Below are 15,569 nucleotides of genomic sequence, written 5' to 3' on the forward strand. Positions count from 1 at the left end.
TTTGAATGGAGAGTTGCCACATCTTATTTGGTTTTTTATTCAACTGTTTTTGTTTAGTTTGGTCTTATGCTGCGTTGTTATGTGCAATGAAAGCTATAGAGAGTGTAACAGAATATTAATTTTTGGGAATGTTGATAAAATGTAATGGAAATTATCACAAAGTACTTTAGAGCTGACAAAAAAGGCAAACAAAGTATTTTTTGCAATAAAATCCTATACTAAATCATTATATATCTATAAAAGTAGCAAATAATCTTTTTAATTCTTTAGTAAAACCAATTATGACCTATAATTCAGAAGTAACATATTTGGATACATATATTTCTTTTCATAGAGCCAAAATCAGAGCCTTATCTTCAGGAAAACAAATTAATCAACTTGATTTTACAGACAAAACCCCTATTGAAAATATGCATCTTAAATTTTGTAAATCTACTCTATGAATAAGAAAAAATGCATCCAATTTAGGAGCAAGAGTTGTATTAGGGAGATTGCCTATAGAGTGTTTTATTAAAACACAAACCCTTTTATAGTTAGCTAAACTTTACAATAATAATATTAATCCATTGATAAAGGAAGCTTTTTCTCTAGCACAGTCTCTAGATTTGACAGGAACTTATTCATAGTATACATATGCCAAAAATATTGTTGAAGAGACTAATGTTGACCTTAATATTCTTTCTACTTGTAAGGACATAAAAGATGTAAATAGAATAAAAAACGATATAAAGTTAAAAATGAAAAATAGATATGAAGATTTACTTCAAACTGAATTTGAAAACATTGATGATGTTTTTTTTTATCTTTACAAAAAACTTAAAAAAGATTACAAACTAGAACCTTATCTAAATACATCAAATTTTCAGATAAGGAGATTAATCACTAAATTTAGAATAAGTGATCACTCCCCCTTGATTGAAAAGGGGAGATATTTTAAAATTCCAAGAGAGGAACGACTTTGCTATAAATGTAAAATACTAGAGGATGAGAAACAATTTTTACTCTATTGTGACTATAATAGCTTTTAGTAGCTGCAAGTATTCTCAAATCTGTACAATGTATTTTTTTTATTATAGATGTTAGGTTCCAGCCACATTCTGAATGTGCCTGTCGCAGGCCATGAGCACGTTTTTGTCGTTTGTTTCTGTATATCAAATTTGTTTTTCGTTTTTTGTTTTATACATTAAAAATGATGTAGAGGGTTCTGACGCGTAAAGATTGCCAATACGAGTCCTTGAACGTGTCCATTCTGACCGAACGTGCTGTCTACATCCCAAATAAAAAAAAAACAAAACGCCAAAGCATTGTTCTTGCTCCTAGCGCTATATAAACATACTTCTAATCTCAGTTACCAATACATGTTTTAGGACAATGTTGTAAAACAATCATTACAACAAAAAATAGAAACAGTTGATGAAGTCAATCAATTATTTTGTACGGATATCAGGAACATTGAAAACCTTATTTTCCTCGTGTGTTTCATTAACTATTCATATATTGCAATGTTAAAGATAATTTAAAAGCTTGATATCTTAAGCAATATAAGCTATTAACGTTTTAATTTCCTTTAATTTCATATGGTCAGTAAACTGGAAACAATACTTTAAAAAGGTTATTAGCCTGTCGCGAAAAGGATTTAAAATCTACAATTTTAAAGCCCGTTATCCATTGGGTACAAACTCGAAGATTTTAATTTGGGCAGGTGGTGGTTCACTGTTGGGTATTTAACATTTGTGTTTATTAGTTTGATCGCAACCTCGCTTTGGTCTTTTCGAAATACGTCGGCAAGATTGCAGCAGACGAAAATTGGACGAGAAAATAATCTTCTTAAAAAAGTTGAAATAACACCTGAAATAGGTTTGATAAAGGGCTATAAGTTTATTTTGATATACGATAAAGACGGATTGATATCGATTTAATCCCGATGTCTTGAAATTTTAGTTAAAAACGACATTTAAAAACATACAAAAATTTAATGTGCAAATGAATGTCGAATTTAAGTAAACGGTCACAGCCAAAAATAAATCAAACCAAGATTGTGTTAGACATTATATTTTTATGCAATTTGAAAATGTGAAGGAATTTATAACTGTTATTGCCGTACTTTAGTGATTTAAGGGGTTTTCAAATCAACCAAATATTTTCACAATGAAATTTTGAAATAGCTTATTGTCAGCATATAAATTGATGCAGTCGATAAATTAGTTCATCTAAATACAGGACAAAAATGAGCAAAAAGTTGAGTGTTTCGACTCTATTTATTGACAAACTTGTAATGACAAACTTCCGGTTAACGGTGGGCATAAAAACCGGAACCGGCTTTGATAAACTCGTATGTTTCGGATTTGCACAAATGGCAAAACAATCATTTTAGTAAGTAGTAATTGATTCTTAGTTTATATATCCTGAGAATAACACGAAAGAGCAAACTATAGGCATATAATCGGAGAGAGATTTTGTGAAATACGTATGTTTTTGGATATTCACTTTTAATATTTTATATATATATATAAGGTAAAGCACATGTATTTGAATGAAGATAACACATACACTTTAAGTTTCAGATCATGTATAGGAGGTCCGGCAGAAAAAGGGTGCCGACAAGCAGGGCAAATAATGGAGGCGCAGCGGCTGCTGCAAAGAAGTCGAAACAGCAACAGGAAGAGGCGACTGCTAATATTGCAGATAGATTACCTAGAACAAGTGAAACACCACCTGTACAGCTCGGCTCAAACACAGTGACAACTAATGTACTACCACACAGTCCAATAATGATCCCAGCAACACTGCCAGCAGAAACAATTTACCCTGCTCCAGGTAATACAACATTACACCAACCCCTAATTAACACAGGTTATGCCTTACCCATTGAAACGGTTAAGGCGTCAGATGACATAGCGCGAAACGTATCGCAAAATGTCAAACAAAAAGTAATAAATGGGGAATATGTAGATATGGGCAGTTTGTTAAATAATTCACAAAACATAACAGGAGTGAATCAAACACTTACATTTAATCAGGGACAGATTATATTACAACCTAAGCAACAGGATACAAAAATTAACACAATAGGTATATGGACGGATGCCTTTTTAATATATATCAGTATTTATTGTACTATACATACATCTCAGTTCCAAGAACTGTTGAAGTATATGCAAACTGTCAGGTTAGGGGCTAAACGCTATGCAGGTTTAGGATGGAAATTGTATGATGAACAGTTTAGACTACGTAGATCACAGGAGCCTGCTGGATCCTGGTCTGTCATAGACACTGAGCTATGGTTATTGTATATGCAACCAGCAGGTCCAATTAATGGGCCAGAGTTCAATATTGCACAAAAACCAACAAACAATTTTCTTAAATGCTATGCATATAATTATAATGGGACGTGCACCCAACAATATTGCACATACAAACATGCTTGTTTAAAATGCAGTGGGGTACATCCGGTTATATATTGCACTAATAGCAAAGTGACTAACTCTAATAATCCTCAGTCACCTGGGATTGTTCAGAGATTCAGATCAGCCCGGCCTCAAGCACCACAAAAAACAGCATCTAATTTTCAACCCTTTGCACCTAGGCAAATGCAAAATAACACAAGATTCCGTTCTCCTGGAGCATTTATGGGACAAAGGCAAAACCCCAGGCAAAATTAAATCTTTAAGAGAATTACTGTCAAATTATGAAAACAAAACTGATGCAGCAATGTTATTATTGGGATTTATAGAGGGGTTTAGATTAAACTATACTGGTCCAAGGATCTCGAGTTTTGCAAGCAATCTCATTTCGGCAGAAGTTCACAAAACTGAAACGAATTTAAAATTACAAAAAGAAGTGCATCTTGGTAGAATGTTGGGCCCCTTTTCAAAAATACCAATTTCAACTTTAAGAATATCTCCTATTGGGGTAGTTTCAAAAAATGACGGTGGATGGCGTCTTATAACTCACTTGTCATATCCTCTAAACTGGAGTGTGAATGATTTCATTGATCCAGAAATTTGTAAAGTAAAGTATTCTTCTTTTGATAAAGTGGTTGGGATGATCTCTGAATTAGGAAATAACGTGCTTTGCGCAAAAATGGACATTAGTCAGGCCTTTAGAATTTTATTGGTTCACCCAGCTGATTTTGACCTTCTGGGAATTTTCTTTGATGGGAAATATTATATTAATAAATGTCTGCCTGAAGGCTGTTCTATATCATGTGCCCTCTTTGAAAAATTTGCCACTTTTTTGCATAAAACAGTTGCATTGAAAGCTGGCATTGAGACTTTAGACCACTATTTGGATGACTTTTTCTTTGCTGGTGAAAGTTCAACGGATAATTGTACCATTTTGATGGACACTTTTAATGAAGTATGTAGGCAGCTAGGTGTTCCACTAGCAGAGAATAAAACAGTAGGTCCTACCACATGTATCACATTTTTAGGCCTTGAAATTGACACAGTACTTATGTTGGTTAGAATCCCCCCTGAAAAACTGGATAAACTTAAATTTATGCTTGATCAGGTCTTGTCGAAAAAGAAAATGGCACTGAAGGAACTTGAATCAATTACTGGTTTAATGGCATTTTGTTCAAGGGCTATTATATCAGCCCGTGCTTTTATTCGTCGTTTTTACGATTTGATAGCTTCAGTTAAGAATGGAAAGCCTTATTATACTGTCAGATTGAATTCAGAGGTCAAAGCAGATGCTAGAGTTTGGCTAAATTTTCTAGATCAATTCAATGGTCAGTGTTATTTTCCTGATAGATTTTGGTCGACTAATGAAAGTCTGGAATTATTCACTGATAGTGCAGGTAATGTTTTATTAGGTTGTGGAGCTTATTTTCAAGGTCACTGGGTACAATACCAGTGGCCAAGTAGTTGGGCTGATACTAGCATTTTATTGGATATAACATGTTTGGAGCTTATTCCCATCGTGCTGTCGTTCATGATATGGGGTCGTTCATTTAGAAATAAAAAGATTCTGTTGAGAATAGATAATCAGGCATTAGTAAGCATTGTGAACAAAAGAACATCAAAATCAAAGAGAGTTATGATATTGATAAGACAACTAGTTTTTCTCACTATGAACAATAACATACAATTTAGGGCACAACATATTGAGGGTGAGCATAATGCAATCGCAGATGCTCTTTCTCGATTTCAGGAACAACGTTTTATGGACTTGGTCCCGAATGCAGACAGTTCTCCAGCAGCAATCCCACAAGAATTCCTGTCGATGATTTCAGAACTGAAATGAATCATTTACTTATAAATTCATTAGCACCCAGTACACAGAAAGCATATTTGCATAGCATGGACATATTTGTTAAATTCAGAGAAAAGCATGGTTTTTCTGATGTCTGGCCTATTCCGCTTGATGACTTGACATCATTCATTGTTTATATGTTTAGAAAGAAATTGTCCCACTCAACAGTATCTGGCTATATTTCAGGCTTAAGTTACTTTAATAAAATCAACAATTTAGAAGACAATACACAGAAATTTGTTGTCAGAAAATTGATTGAAGGAATAAAAAGGTTGGGGGGGCCCAAATCAAAAGGACACTAGATTACCCATAACGAGAGATATATTGGAAAAATTATTGAGGTCACTGGCGGTGATTTGCAAAAACGGGTATGAGACAAAACTGTTTATGGCTTCATTTTCGCTAGCCTTTCATGGTTTTATGAGAGTAGGTGAAATAACAGTTGATTGTAAAAATAAGCAGATGCATACTGTAAAATTTGAAAATATAAAGCTTTGTGATGCAAGATTAGAGGTTTTATTGACGTCATCTAAAACTGATCAGTTTGGTTCTGGAACAACAATCGTTATTTCTAAGCAGAAAAACAAAAATGTATGTCCAGTACAAATAATGGCTAATTTTATTAAAGTTCGCCCACCTTATCTGGGACCTTTATTTTGTCATTTTGATGGATCCCCCCTTACAAGATACCAGTTTTCAGCATTATTAAAAAGGTCTCTGTCAGTAATTGGTATAGAAAACAATGGATTTAAGTCCCATTCCTTTAGAATTGGCATGGCAACTACATGTGCATTAGAAGGTATTTCTGATGAACAAATTAAAGAAATGGGACGTTGGAAGTCACAGGCCTTTTTGCGTTACATTAGGATTTAAATGCCTGAACATCATATATGTACATTTATTTGTGTAAATATGTTTCTATATTTGCTTATTTTGTAATGCAGTCTTGAGCTGGCATTTAAATAATATTGTATTATGTAAATAAATGGTATGTCCTGCATCAATATAAGCAAGTAATAATTGCTTTCTAAGAATTGCAGGACATGCTACAGTTTGGATCGTTGGATCCTCGATTATTAAGCATGCCTTTGGGGAAGCCAGAGGAAGACCGGGAGGGGTAAACTTGGGGCTGCAGAGGATGGGAGTAAATATTTGGTGGCAGGGAAAATGTGGAGGTAAAGTGCTGGACATGAAACAACAAATAAGAACCATGTTAAAATATGAAGATCCGCCAACTATATTAGTTTTACATATTGGAGGCAATGATATAGGGGAAAAAAGTTCAAAAACTCTTTGTGAACTAATAAAGAAACAGTTCAGTTGGATGCGTCAACTGATGTTGGACACAGTTTTTGTCTGGTCTCAAATTATTCCGAGATCAAGTTGGCGTTACTCTGACAATATTAATGCCATGGAAAAATGTAGAATGAGGGTTAATACCTCTATAGCATCATTTTTAACCAAAACAGATGGTTGTTACCTCCGTTACCCTGATATAAAGGCTAATGAATTATTCTTAATGAAAGATGGAGTGCATTTGACGTCTTTGGGAAATAACATTTTTTTGAATACCCTCCAGGGAGGATTAGAAATGATCATCAGGAATCTTGACATTAATTTAACCTTCCCCGACTGTAAATAGATACAACTGTTATGTTAACATTTTATATCTGACGTTTCAAGTAAGTTACTAGGAAGTAACTTGAAAGTTAATATATTAAATTGTATTTGGCACAGCTTCGCGCAGCTACACCCCCTCTTTTCAGTGGCGGTTGTCCAATCAGATCAAGTTGTTACCCTGATCTTATCGGACAATTTGGCACATTTCGCTGCGCTGGATTTAACATTCATATATTCAGTGAACAGTAATGATAGCCTCTGATTACCAGGGCTCATCAGTCAACTTCTCGTACCAGACATATTACTTAAATATATTTATATTAGTGGTTTGCCATAATTTGCGGTAGCCACATTATAATTTACATATATATTAAATACAGACATTGATAAATATATTTCAGAGCAAGATTGCCAATTTAAATACATATTATATATCATATATGTTATATTTTATTCAAGATAAAGCTGTGGCCAAATACTGCCAAAACCTTATTATCTATTTGTTATGTTTTGGGCCTCGAGGATAAAAGGATTTAAAATCTACAATTTTAAAGCCCGTTATCCATTGGGTACAAACTCGAAGATTTTAATTTGGGCAGGTGGTGGTTCACTGTTGGGTATTTAACATTTGTGTTTATTAGTTTGATCGCAACCTCGCTTTGGTCTTTTCGAAATACGTCGGCAAGATTGCAGCAGACGAAAATTGGACGAGAAAATAATCTTCTTAAAAAACCCACCACCCTCCCAATGTAAATTAATTTTGTGTTACATGTGTATTTGTTCTGAATGGAAGTAAGAAACCAGATACTGCTTTTAAGTTTATATTTCAGCTTAATTCTGCTAATGGTACTGAGATGGGAGAGTAGGAGACAACTAGTGAACACAATGTAGATGTAAAAGTGGACATTGGCAGAGCACATTTGGCACATTTCGCTGCGCTGGATTTAACATTCATATATTCAGTGAACAGTAATGATAGCCTCTGATTACCAGGGCTCATCAGTCAACTTCTCGTACCAGACATATTACTTAAATATATTTATATTAGTGGTTTGCCATAATTTGCGGTAGCCACATTATAATTTACATATATATTAAATACAGACATTGATAAATATATTTCAGAGCAAGATTGCCAATTTAAATACATATTATATATCATATATGTTATATTTTATTCAAGATAAAGCTGTGGCCAAATACTGCCAAAACCTTATTATCTATTTGTTATGTTTTGGGCCTCGAGGATAATCATTGTTTGCTTCCTGTAATTTCCTCAAATCACCGAGCTTTGCGACCCACGCTTTTAACATGACAAAGCAACCTACAAAGCACAACAGTAGTTGAACGTAAATATAAACAGATTTTTTACAGTAGTACCACGCTGTTGGTGAAACAAATATGCTTTGTAATATAAACCGTTAGAAATTATTTATCCGTAATTCAATTGATGAAAAGTCCATTTTCTCTTTTCCCAGGACAATAATTTCTAACTAATCCCATTTCTATGCTGATAGTAATTTATACTTTATTCAGGTGAAACGATTAATTACAATAAAAAGGTTGAACTAACGTTTTAAATTTACAACACAGGTCTAAAAACCAAGACATAGAAAACACTACCAGTCACAATTATTGCAAAAGCATTAATTACAGTACTACATCTTACTTGCCTCCATTGAAATTTCAAATCCTAAAGTACATTATTGCTATTCTAAAAGATCATTGTTGCAATTCTAAAAGTACAGTATGTTATTCAAAAAGTACTGTATTGAAAATCTATGAGTACAGTATTACAATTGTAAATGTACAGTATTAATTAGTTATCAAAGGTACCAGGATTATAATTTAGTACGCCAGACGCGCGTTTCGTCTACATAAGACTCATCAGTGACGCTCATATCAAAATATTTATAAAGCCAAACAATTACAAAGTTGAAGATTTATTCTTCCTTTTTAGTACACGAAGATTTGTCCCTCATTCTAGTACTTTATGAATGAACGTACTTTGTTTCTTTATTCGTTCTGAAATAATAGAATATATATATATTGCTTCTAATTTTACAATTTTCCAGCACAGTAAGCCTTTCAGTAAACCAGCAGATAAAATAAAATTACGTTTTCTTATAGAACTGTCAGTATGAGATAAAAACTTCATACATACCAGTTTCTTGATACAAATGTTGCGACATTTATTCGTTAAAGTGCTGACAGTATTATTATCCACTCGTATTTAATTTTTCAGTTTGCCATTTACATGATTTATTAAAAATACTTTCCATTTTGAATTTCCCTTGGAGTTCAGTTGTTTTGCTATTTTATTGTGGTCTTCTCGATTTTTCCTAAGATAAATAGTTTACTGATTTCAGAAATTGAGTGGATGAACATTATCATAAGACTTATTGTTACTCATAATTTCAGTATAAAAATCATAATACAATCAATTCAGAGAAACCCATTTATAGGTAAATAAGAGTTAAACTTTTATAAAAGTGTTTTAAGAACGAACTGTGAATATAACAGGTCTTAATCAGCATAAATTATAAGTAACTATTTTGAAGACTTCAAAAGCTTTTTATCTCAAAAATATACGATATGCATTTGTTTCATGTAAATATTAGTAGATATATATCTATAGTTTTATGATAACAAATATTCAAACTATAAAGAAAATAGTTTTATTTGCAAAAGTCATATCAAGTTTTGAAGTTTTGAAAAGTTCATTACAATAAATAACTATCGCATCAATGGATTTCTGTAATAAAATAAGCAATTAATATATTATTCATTATAGTAGGCTTGTTTTGCTGCCAAATTTTAAAGCAGTAGTGCTCGATGAAAGTACGTCAATACATTATTGTTGTAAGACAGGTTCCCTTATAAATTATCGTTTGACTTCATTTCAATAGATTGTGCTCTAGTGCATTTTTAGTGTGAAAGATATACAATGGACATCGAAGCCTAATGTTTTGAAAAATTATGAGCAAGCAATAGTATATCATATGAAAACCATTGTGCTTAGAATAAAGAAAATGTATCAAACATCTGCTACCTGGGATCTTAAAAAGCTCTGTTCAAGTCGAACAGTGCTAGTTAATAAATGTAGTATCTTATAAATATAGTGTGTTCGAAGCGCTTACTCCATGATGAATCTAAAAGTCGATGTCGATATATGTTACGACGAATTTTGGAGAATGCTTCCTTCGTCTTTTGATTGTAAGATATACGGTATCAACATTACTTTATACATTAAACATACATATTGTTTTTACATGTAAGCAAACATTTGGTATTTTTATCTTCTGAAAAATCAGTTTTACTATTCAAAACAAAAGAAAATTAGTTTGGAAATGATGACTTTATCTGGGTTTTTTTTGGTTGCTGAATGTACATGTTAACTAAATAATACGTAGAAGTATAAAGTATACGTTTTAAAAATTTACAGAACAATCCCTGATGTCCAAAAGATTGTCAATTTTGCTCAATCGATTATTCATATGTTTTTGCATATAAAATGTGAAGGTCACGTTTTCTGATTTCAAAACATAATATTATTCATAATCTAACAATCAAACAACGGATTGCGTAAGTTTTCAAACCCCTAGTTTGTTATACTCTATTGGTCAACACCCTTGTTAAAAAAAAACACGGCTACAAATATGTAAATAGTCGTATGACTGATACTGATTGTTTCTCATGAAAAAAAGTCCATCACTCTGAGTTATATGCGAGGAATATTTTTATAACATCTGTTTTATACTTACAAATGTTTTCACCAAATAAGACACCAATTTTATTTACCAGCTGGTTATTTTGAAGAAAAGGAATTATAACTCAAGCTAAACAAAAACAACATTTGGTCTACTGGCACCTTTAGGAAAGTCTGATTTGCTTTCACTCTAATATTGAATACTGAATACGCCACAATCTCCAACTGCGAAAAAGGAGCTGCAAATTCATTGCATTATTTGTGAAATTAATTGAACCATCAAACTTAACATGTTTAAGTATTTGTTCTAAAATATTTTTTTGTTTGTTATAATTTCATAATCCACCATTTTCTAAATAAGAAAAAGTCTGTACCAAGTCAGGAATAGGACAATTTTCCTCAGAGTTCAGTATGTTTGTGATTTTACTTTTGACTATTTAATAAACGATTGAAAATGTTCTACTCTTCATCTACATATAATCTCTTGAAAAAAAAAAAAATATTTGTAACAGACGGTACTAAACGCAATATTCAAATTTTGAGATTAATTTGAAATTATTGAATTGTGTTAAAAATGTTACTTTGTACATTCTATTTAATTTAACTTCTAGTAAACACATGTAATTAAAATGAATAGTTCCTGATCAAGTTTAATTCCAAATATTGTTTATATTCACGAAAAAACAGATGGTTTCATTAGCACATAATGTATTATTACATCCAATATTCAAAGGCTAATCAACTCGTTACATGCATGAATTATTACAATTTGAATGCACTCGAAATATGGATTTGCAGTCATATCAAAGGCTGCGGTAACCTTCGATTTTATTGTAACCCAGTTTTATAGGAAATAACATGCTATATATCATGCACTATTAAAACTCTCTTTCTCCCTAAATATGTGAGAGGTTTATCCTTCTCGTGGATTTTTTAACTGTATAATTGAGTATCTGTAGATTATAGTGAACACTTTGTTGTGCTTTGTATAGAACAATACCATAAATATGGATGTAATATACACATTGATTTATATAAACACATACTGTCCTTGTAAGGATGATAAAATTTAGTAAAAGCTTGTGAAATCAAACATCCTGGTGTTATGTTTTGTTCAGTAATACAGAAAATTCATTCATTAATATAAAAACGTTGTTTCATACACGAGTATAGAGATATATACACTATACAATGCTGCAAACGAAACGTATCCGTCTTGAAAAAGGGAATTGGCAAGAGAAATGCAAAATCATCTGTTTTATTGTAAATTTAAGAATTAATCTAGAAGTACAAATAGATATATAGATTCAAGAAAGTACAATGATCATTGTTTGTAATAGTTTTATTTAAATATTCTGACAAGGTAATCATTCTTTGGAAAGAGGGATTGTGGATATAAACTATATGAGGCAATATTTCTAATAATTAAATATATAATGCAGTTTAGTTGTTCGATACAAGGAACAAAGCACCTAAATAAAGCAAGCAACATCGAGATCGTAACGTGAAAAAGCATTTGTTGTTTGTTTTTCGCCTTTTATTAAGACATTTTAGAGCTTTTAAGTTAGCTTTGGTGACATCATTTGTTTATTCCATCAATGATCCAAGTAGAAGATTGGCAAAGTACTCTGATAGATGGATATAATTATGTTTTCTTGTTTCTTGTTTACATCCTTCTCGAGTTAAATTCAAAATCTAATTAACACTCATACAAACGGATCGTATGATTATAACAATTCATATTATTATATCTAACCTTCAAAGGCTAATCACCTCGTTACACTTCTGTAACACTATTTAGTATGAGCATGCGACATGTGATTCATAGGAAGTTAGTATGACGACGTCCATTTTTACTGAACTATTACACAAATTTATTTTAGGGACTGCTGAGGCCCACCTCCGGGTATGAGATTTTCTCACTGCGTTGACGACCATTCGGCTATCAGTTCCTCATTGGTCGGGTTGTTGTCTCTTTGACATATTTCCCATTTTAATTCCAATTTTTATCACATATAACTAGTCACGATAGTTTTTTCACGAATTCACAGTCACATCAAGAGTTACCGTTAATATTGATAGTATTCCGTTTTTACCTAGACAATATAATTTATATATTATGCACTATGTTAAACTTTCTCTCTATCTTTCACGGACTATCGAAGAGGAGATGAATTAATAATATCTATAAATGTCTTGTAACTCCCTTATCAATGTCCGTTTGTAAAAAAGCAATATAGAGAGAGCCATGACTTGATACATGCATTTTCCGATGAAAATGTTAAGTTGAAATAAAAGCATACTGTTTCTTTAAAAAATTGGATTTGTATTGGATTTATATACTTTTAAAACAAAAATGTTGACAGATTTATGAAATGCAAAATGAAGATGTTCTTTTTTATCTAATTGCCCGAAGTTACTTCTTACAATCCTTGATGGAAGATTGACACATACTACAGGTCAATAAATAAAATTTTGTTGTCTTGTTTATTGCAAAATAGATAATAGATTTAATGGTTTACTAGCTTCGTAGTTATAAGTTCAAAATATCAGTAACATAAATTTGAATGCCAAATTTTGACGAAAACCATGTACCTGCTAAAATGGCAATGAAGTAAATTTCGTATTCAAATTGAATAAGACAGACACATGGTTTTATTCAATTGCAAATTGAATTATAGGATAATTTCTTATACACAAATATGTTAACAGCTTTAGTGTAGGTAATATTTATATATTAATGTCATCAGATTCTCCGAAAGAAATATATCATCCCTGCTTTAGAATTTATCAAGAAGTAATGCTTTAAACCAAAGTGTCTCATACATTAACGAACAGACTGTCCTCATTAGAAAAAAATATATATAGAAACAGAATAGATACTCAGGAGAACGCTATCTATTCGAAAATAATAATTAAGCAAATATAGCAACACTAAATCGGCATATTTTGATTATTTCCGTGTGAGAAATGACCAATTTATAAATTTCACAAACATGTCTCTCTAATTTGTATACAGCCTTCTGCCTTTATCTCATATTTATATATCCATGATATACAATGTATAACTTTGAGGGATGTATATCAAATTTGTATTATAGTTTTACTAATTTATCTTTGTTCTAGTATCAATGATGAGTTCTTGGCAGACGAAAAGCACGTCTATCGTATAACATATTAAGCCTGGTATTTTCAATCACTGACATCATTGATGATACTTAAACAAAAGATTTCTTTATCACTGTTGTCAATAATCATGATTTTTTGATGTACGGTTTTGTTATCAAATTGTCGATATTAGCGAGGATCTAAAACGACAAGATACGTTGTAATGTAGCTGTAGGTCATGAATCAGTTGTCATTTATGTATGCCCTATTTAAAGTTTAATGGCAATTATTATTTATAACGGTGTGAGCTAAAGGCAGATCTAGAGCTTGAAATATTGTTTGCACAGCTGTATTGAATATTGAATATTGTATGTTTGTCCTCTATTTATATATTTGTATTTTTATTGTATGGTTATTGTCTTATTGTTGTTTATCGTACATCTCCTTCTGCATCTATACTGAGAGAGTTTTTAAATGCCAGTAGGAAGACGTTTCAACCGAACCAGACAAATAGTCTGACCTTTAACAGATCAGTCGTGCACTCCCTACAAATTTATACGTAATTAAGGGATATTAGCAAAATAAAATAACAGATTATATTGGTCATTGATCAACGATTGGTTATCGATTAGTCGAAAATTCGTCACCGATCATTTGCCGATCAGTCAAGTTGGGGTCAACCAGTAACGACTAAGACCTGCTTCCTTCAACATTGAAAAGACTATCATTGAAATACCCGAGGAGATTCAACAACAATCTTCAAAACTTATTGTGTCGACTTAATTGGACTACTTCTATTAAAACTGAGATAAGATTATTTGCAACGAATTCCTTAAATATTATTAACCAATAATTATTATGGAAACAAGTCTATGTTCAATGAGCTTTGTTTAATCTTATTACAGCAAAACAAACACAATATAAATTGATATCGCAAACAATTTGAACAATGTCGATTCATCTTTTTTTTTGTTCTTTTTTGTTACATACATGTACCACATGTACCATGCACCGAGACATATAGATTTTTACTGTTTCTGGGACAGTTATTTGTGAAAACGTCTGGAACAAAATACATTTGTCTTCGTCATCTTGTATAATAATCACATCCAATTGGCACGAAAACGACAGGAATAAAGATTGTCATGTTTAGGCATGATAATTCCTCGTTTTAAAGGCCTATTGGACATGCAACATAAAAATGGGTTAGTGACGAAGTTATTGAAACATCAATAAAGGTCAGTCGATACGTGTAATCCTGATTTCCTCTACGCAGCACAGGAAACAGGATGGGACAAATTACTGGCCAAAGAGTATTGTTATAAGAGAAAAATCGTTTTGTTACTTAAATCACTCGTAGACGACCTTGTTCTAAATAATCTATAATTAACTACCAGTCCGTATTCTTTCCGTCTCTATTATAATTGCATCAACACTTGTCGATTGTTCTTTTATTCGTATTAAGGCGAATACATGCAGGAAGCTTCTTATGACACACAAAAGTAAATACGACAAAACCTTTTACATAACTTTCTTGTAACTCAGTCTTCTTGCTTTTCTATTTCACATTTTGTAGTCATGATAATTGTATTCATGTTTCTTTAATTCATATGCAATATTGAGCTTCACAAATATATAATGAAGTCTGTTTACTTTGACCCTCGGCTTTAACTTGTGACGTCCAATCTTCGTAAATATATATTCGATATACTGGTGTTATTTTTTTAACATAACTATGTATATGTAGTATGTATACGTCGGTTAATTCGATACTTTAGCATTTTAGTTTCACGGTTTGCTTTCTATTTCAACAAAAATCTAATAACATCCATTGGAATTACTCATGATTTTAAAAGGATGCTACTGTAAAGGTTAC

At 32.0% G+C, this 15,569-nt stretch overlaps 2 protein-coding genes across 3 annotated transcripts; both read left to right on the forward strand.

Annotated features, from left to right (window-relative positions):
* Positions 1–1,634: 1,634 nt before the first annotated feature.
* Positions 1,635–8,092, forward strand: LOC143079497 (uncharacterized). 2 transcript variants are annotated; one of them, XM_076254860.1, is made up of 2 exons: positions 1,635–1,857; positions 2,559–8,092. In XM_076254860.1, the coding sequence occupies exon 2, from the start codon at positions 2,568–2,570 to the stop codon at positions 3,660–3,662; it is 1,095 nt and encodes a 364-aa protein (XP_076110975.1). In that variant the 5' UTR covers positions 1,635–1,857; positions 2,559–2,567; the 3' UTR covers positions 3,663–8,092. The 2 variants fall into 2 exon arrangements, with proteins under 2 accessions (XP_076110975.1, XP_076110976.1); XM_076254861.1 differs by having other exon boundaries at positions 2,565–8,092.
* On the forward strand, positions 4,084–5,247 carry LOC143078584 (uncharacterized). The gene has a single exon (XM_076253440.1). The coding sequence runs from the start codon at positions 4,084–4,086 to the stop codon at positions 5,245–5,247; it is 1,164 nt and encodes a 387-aa protein (XP_076109555.1).
* Positions 8,093–15,569: the final 7,477 nt, after the last annotated feature.

Source organism: Mytilus galloprovincialis, chromosome 6 (genome assembly GCF_965363235.1).
Source record: "Mytilus galloprovincialis chromosome 6, xbMytGall1.hap1.1, whole genome shotgun sequence".
Lineage (NCBI taxonomy): Eukaryota > Metazoa > Mollusca > Bivalvia > Mytilida > Mytilidae > Mytilus > Mytilus galloprovincialis.

Coding starts and splice junctions, on each gene's coding strand:
- LOC143079497 (XM_076254860.1), top strand. CDS start 2,568: ATGTATAGGAGGTCCGGCAGAAAAAGGGTGCCGACAAGCAGGGCAAAT.
- LOC143078584 (XM_076253440.1), top strand. CDS start 4,084: ATGGACATTAGTCAGGCCTTTAGAATTTTATTGGTTCACCCAGCTGAT.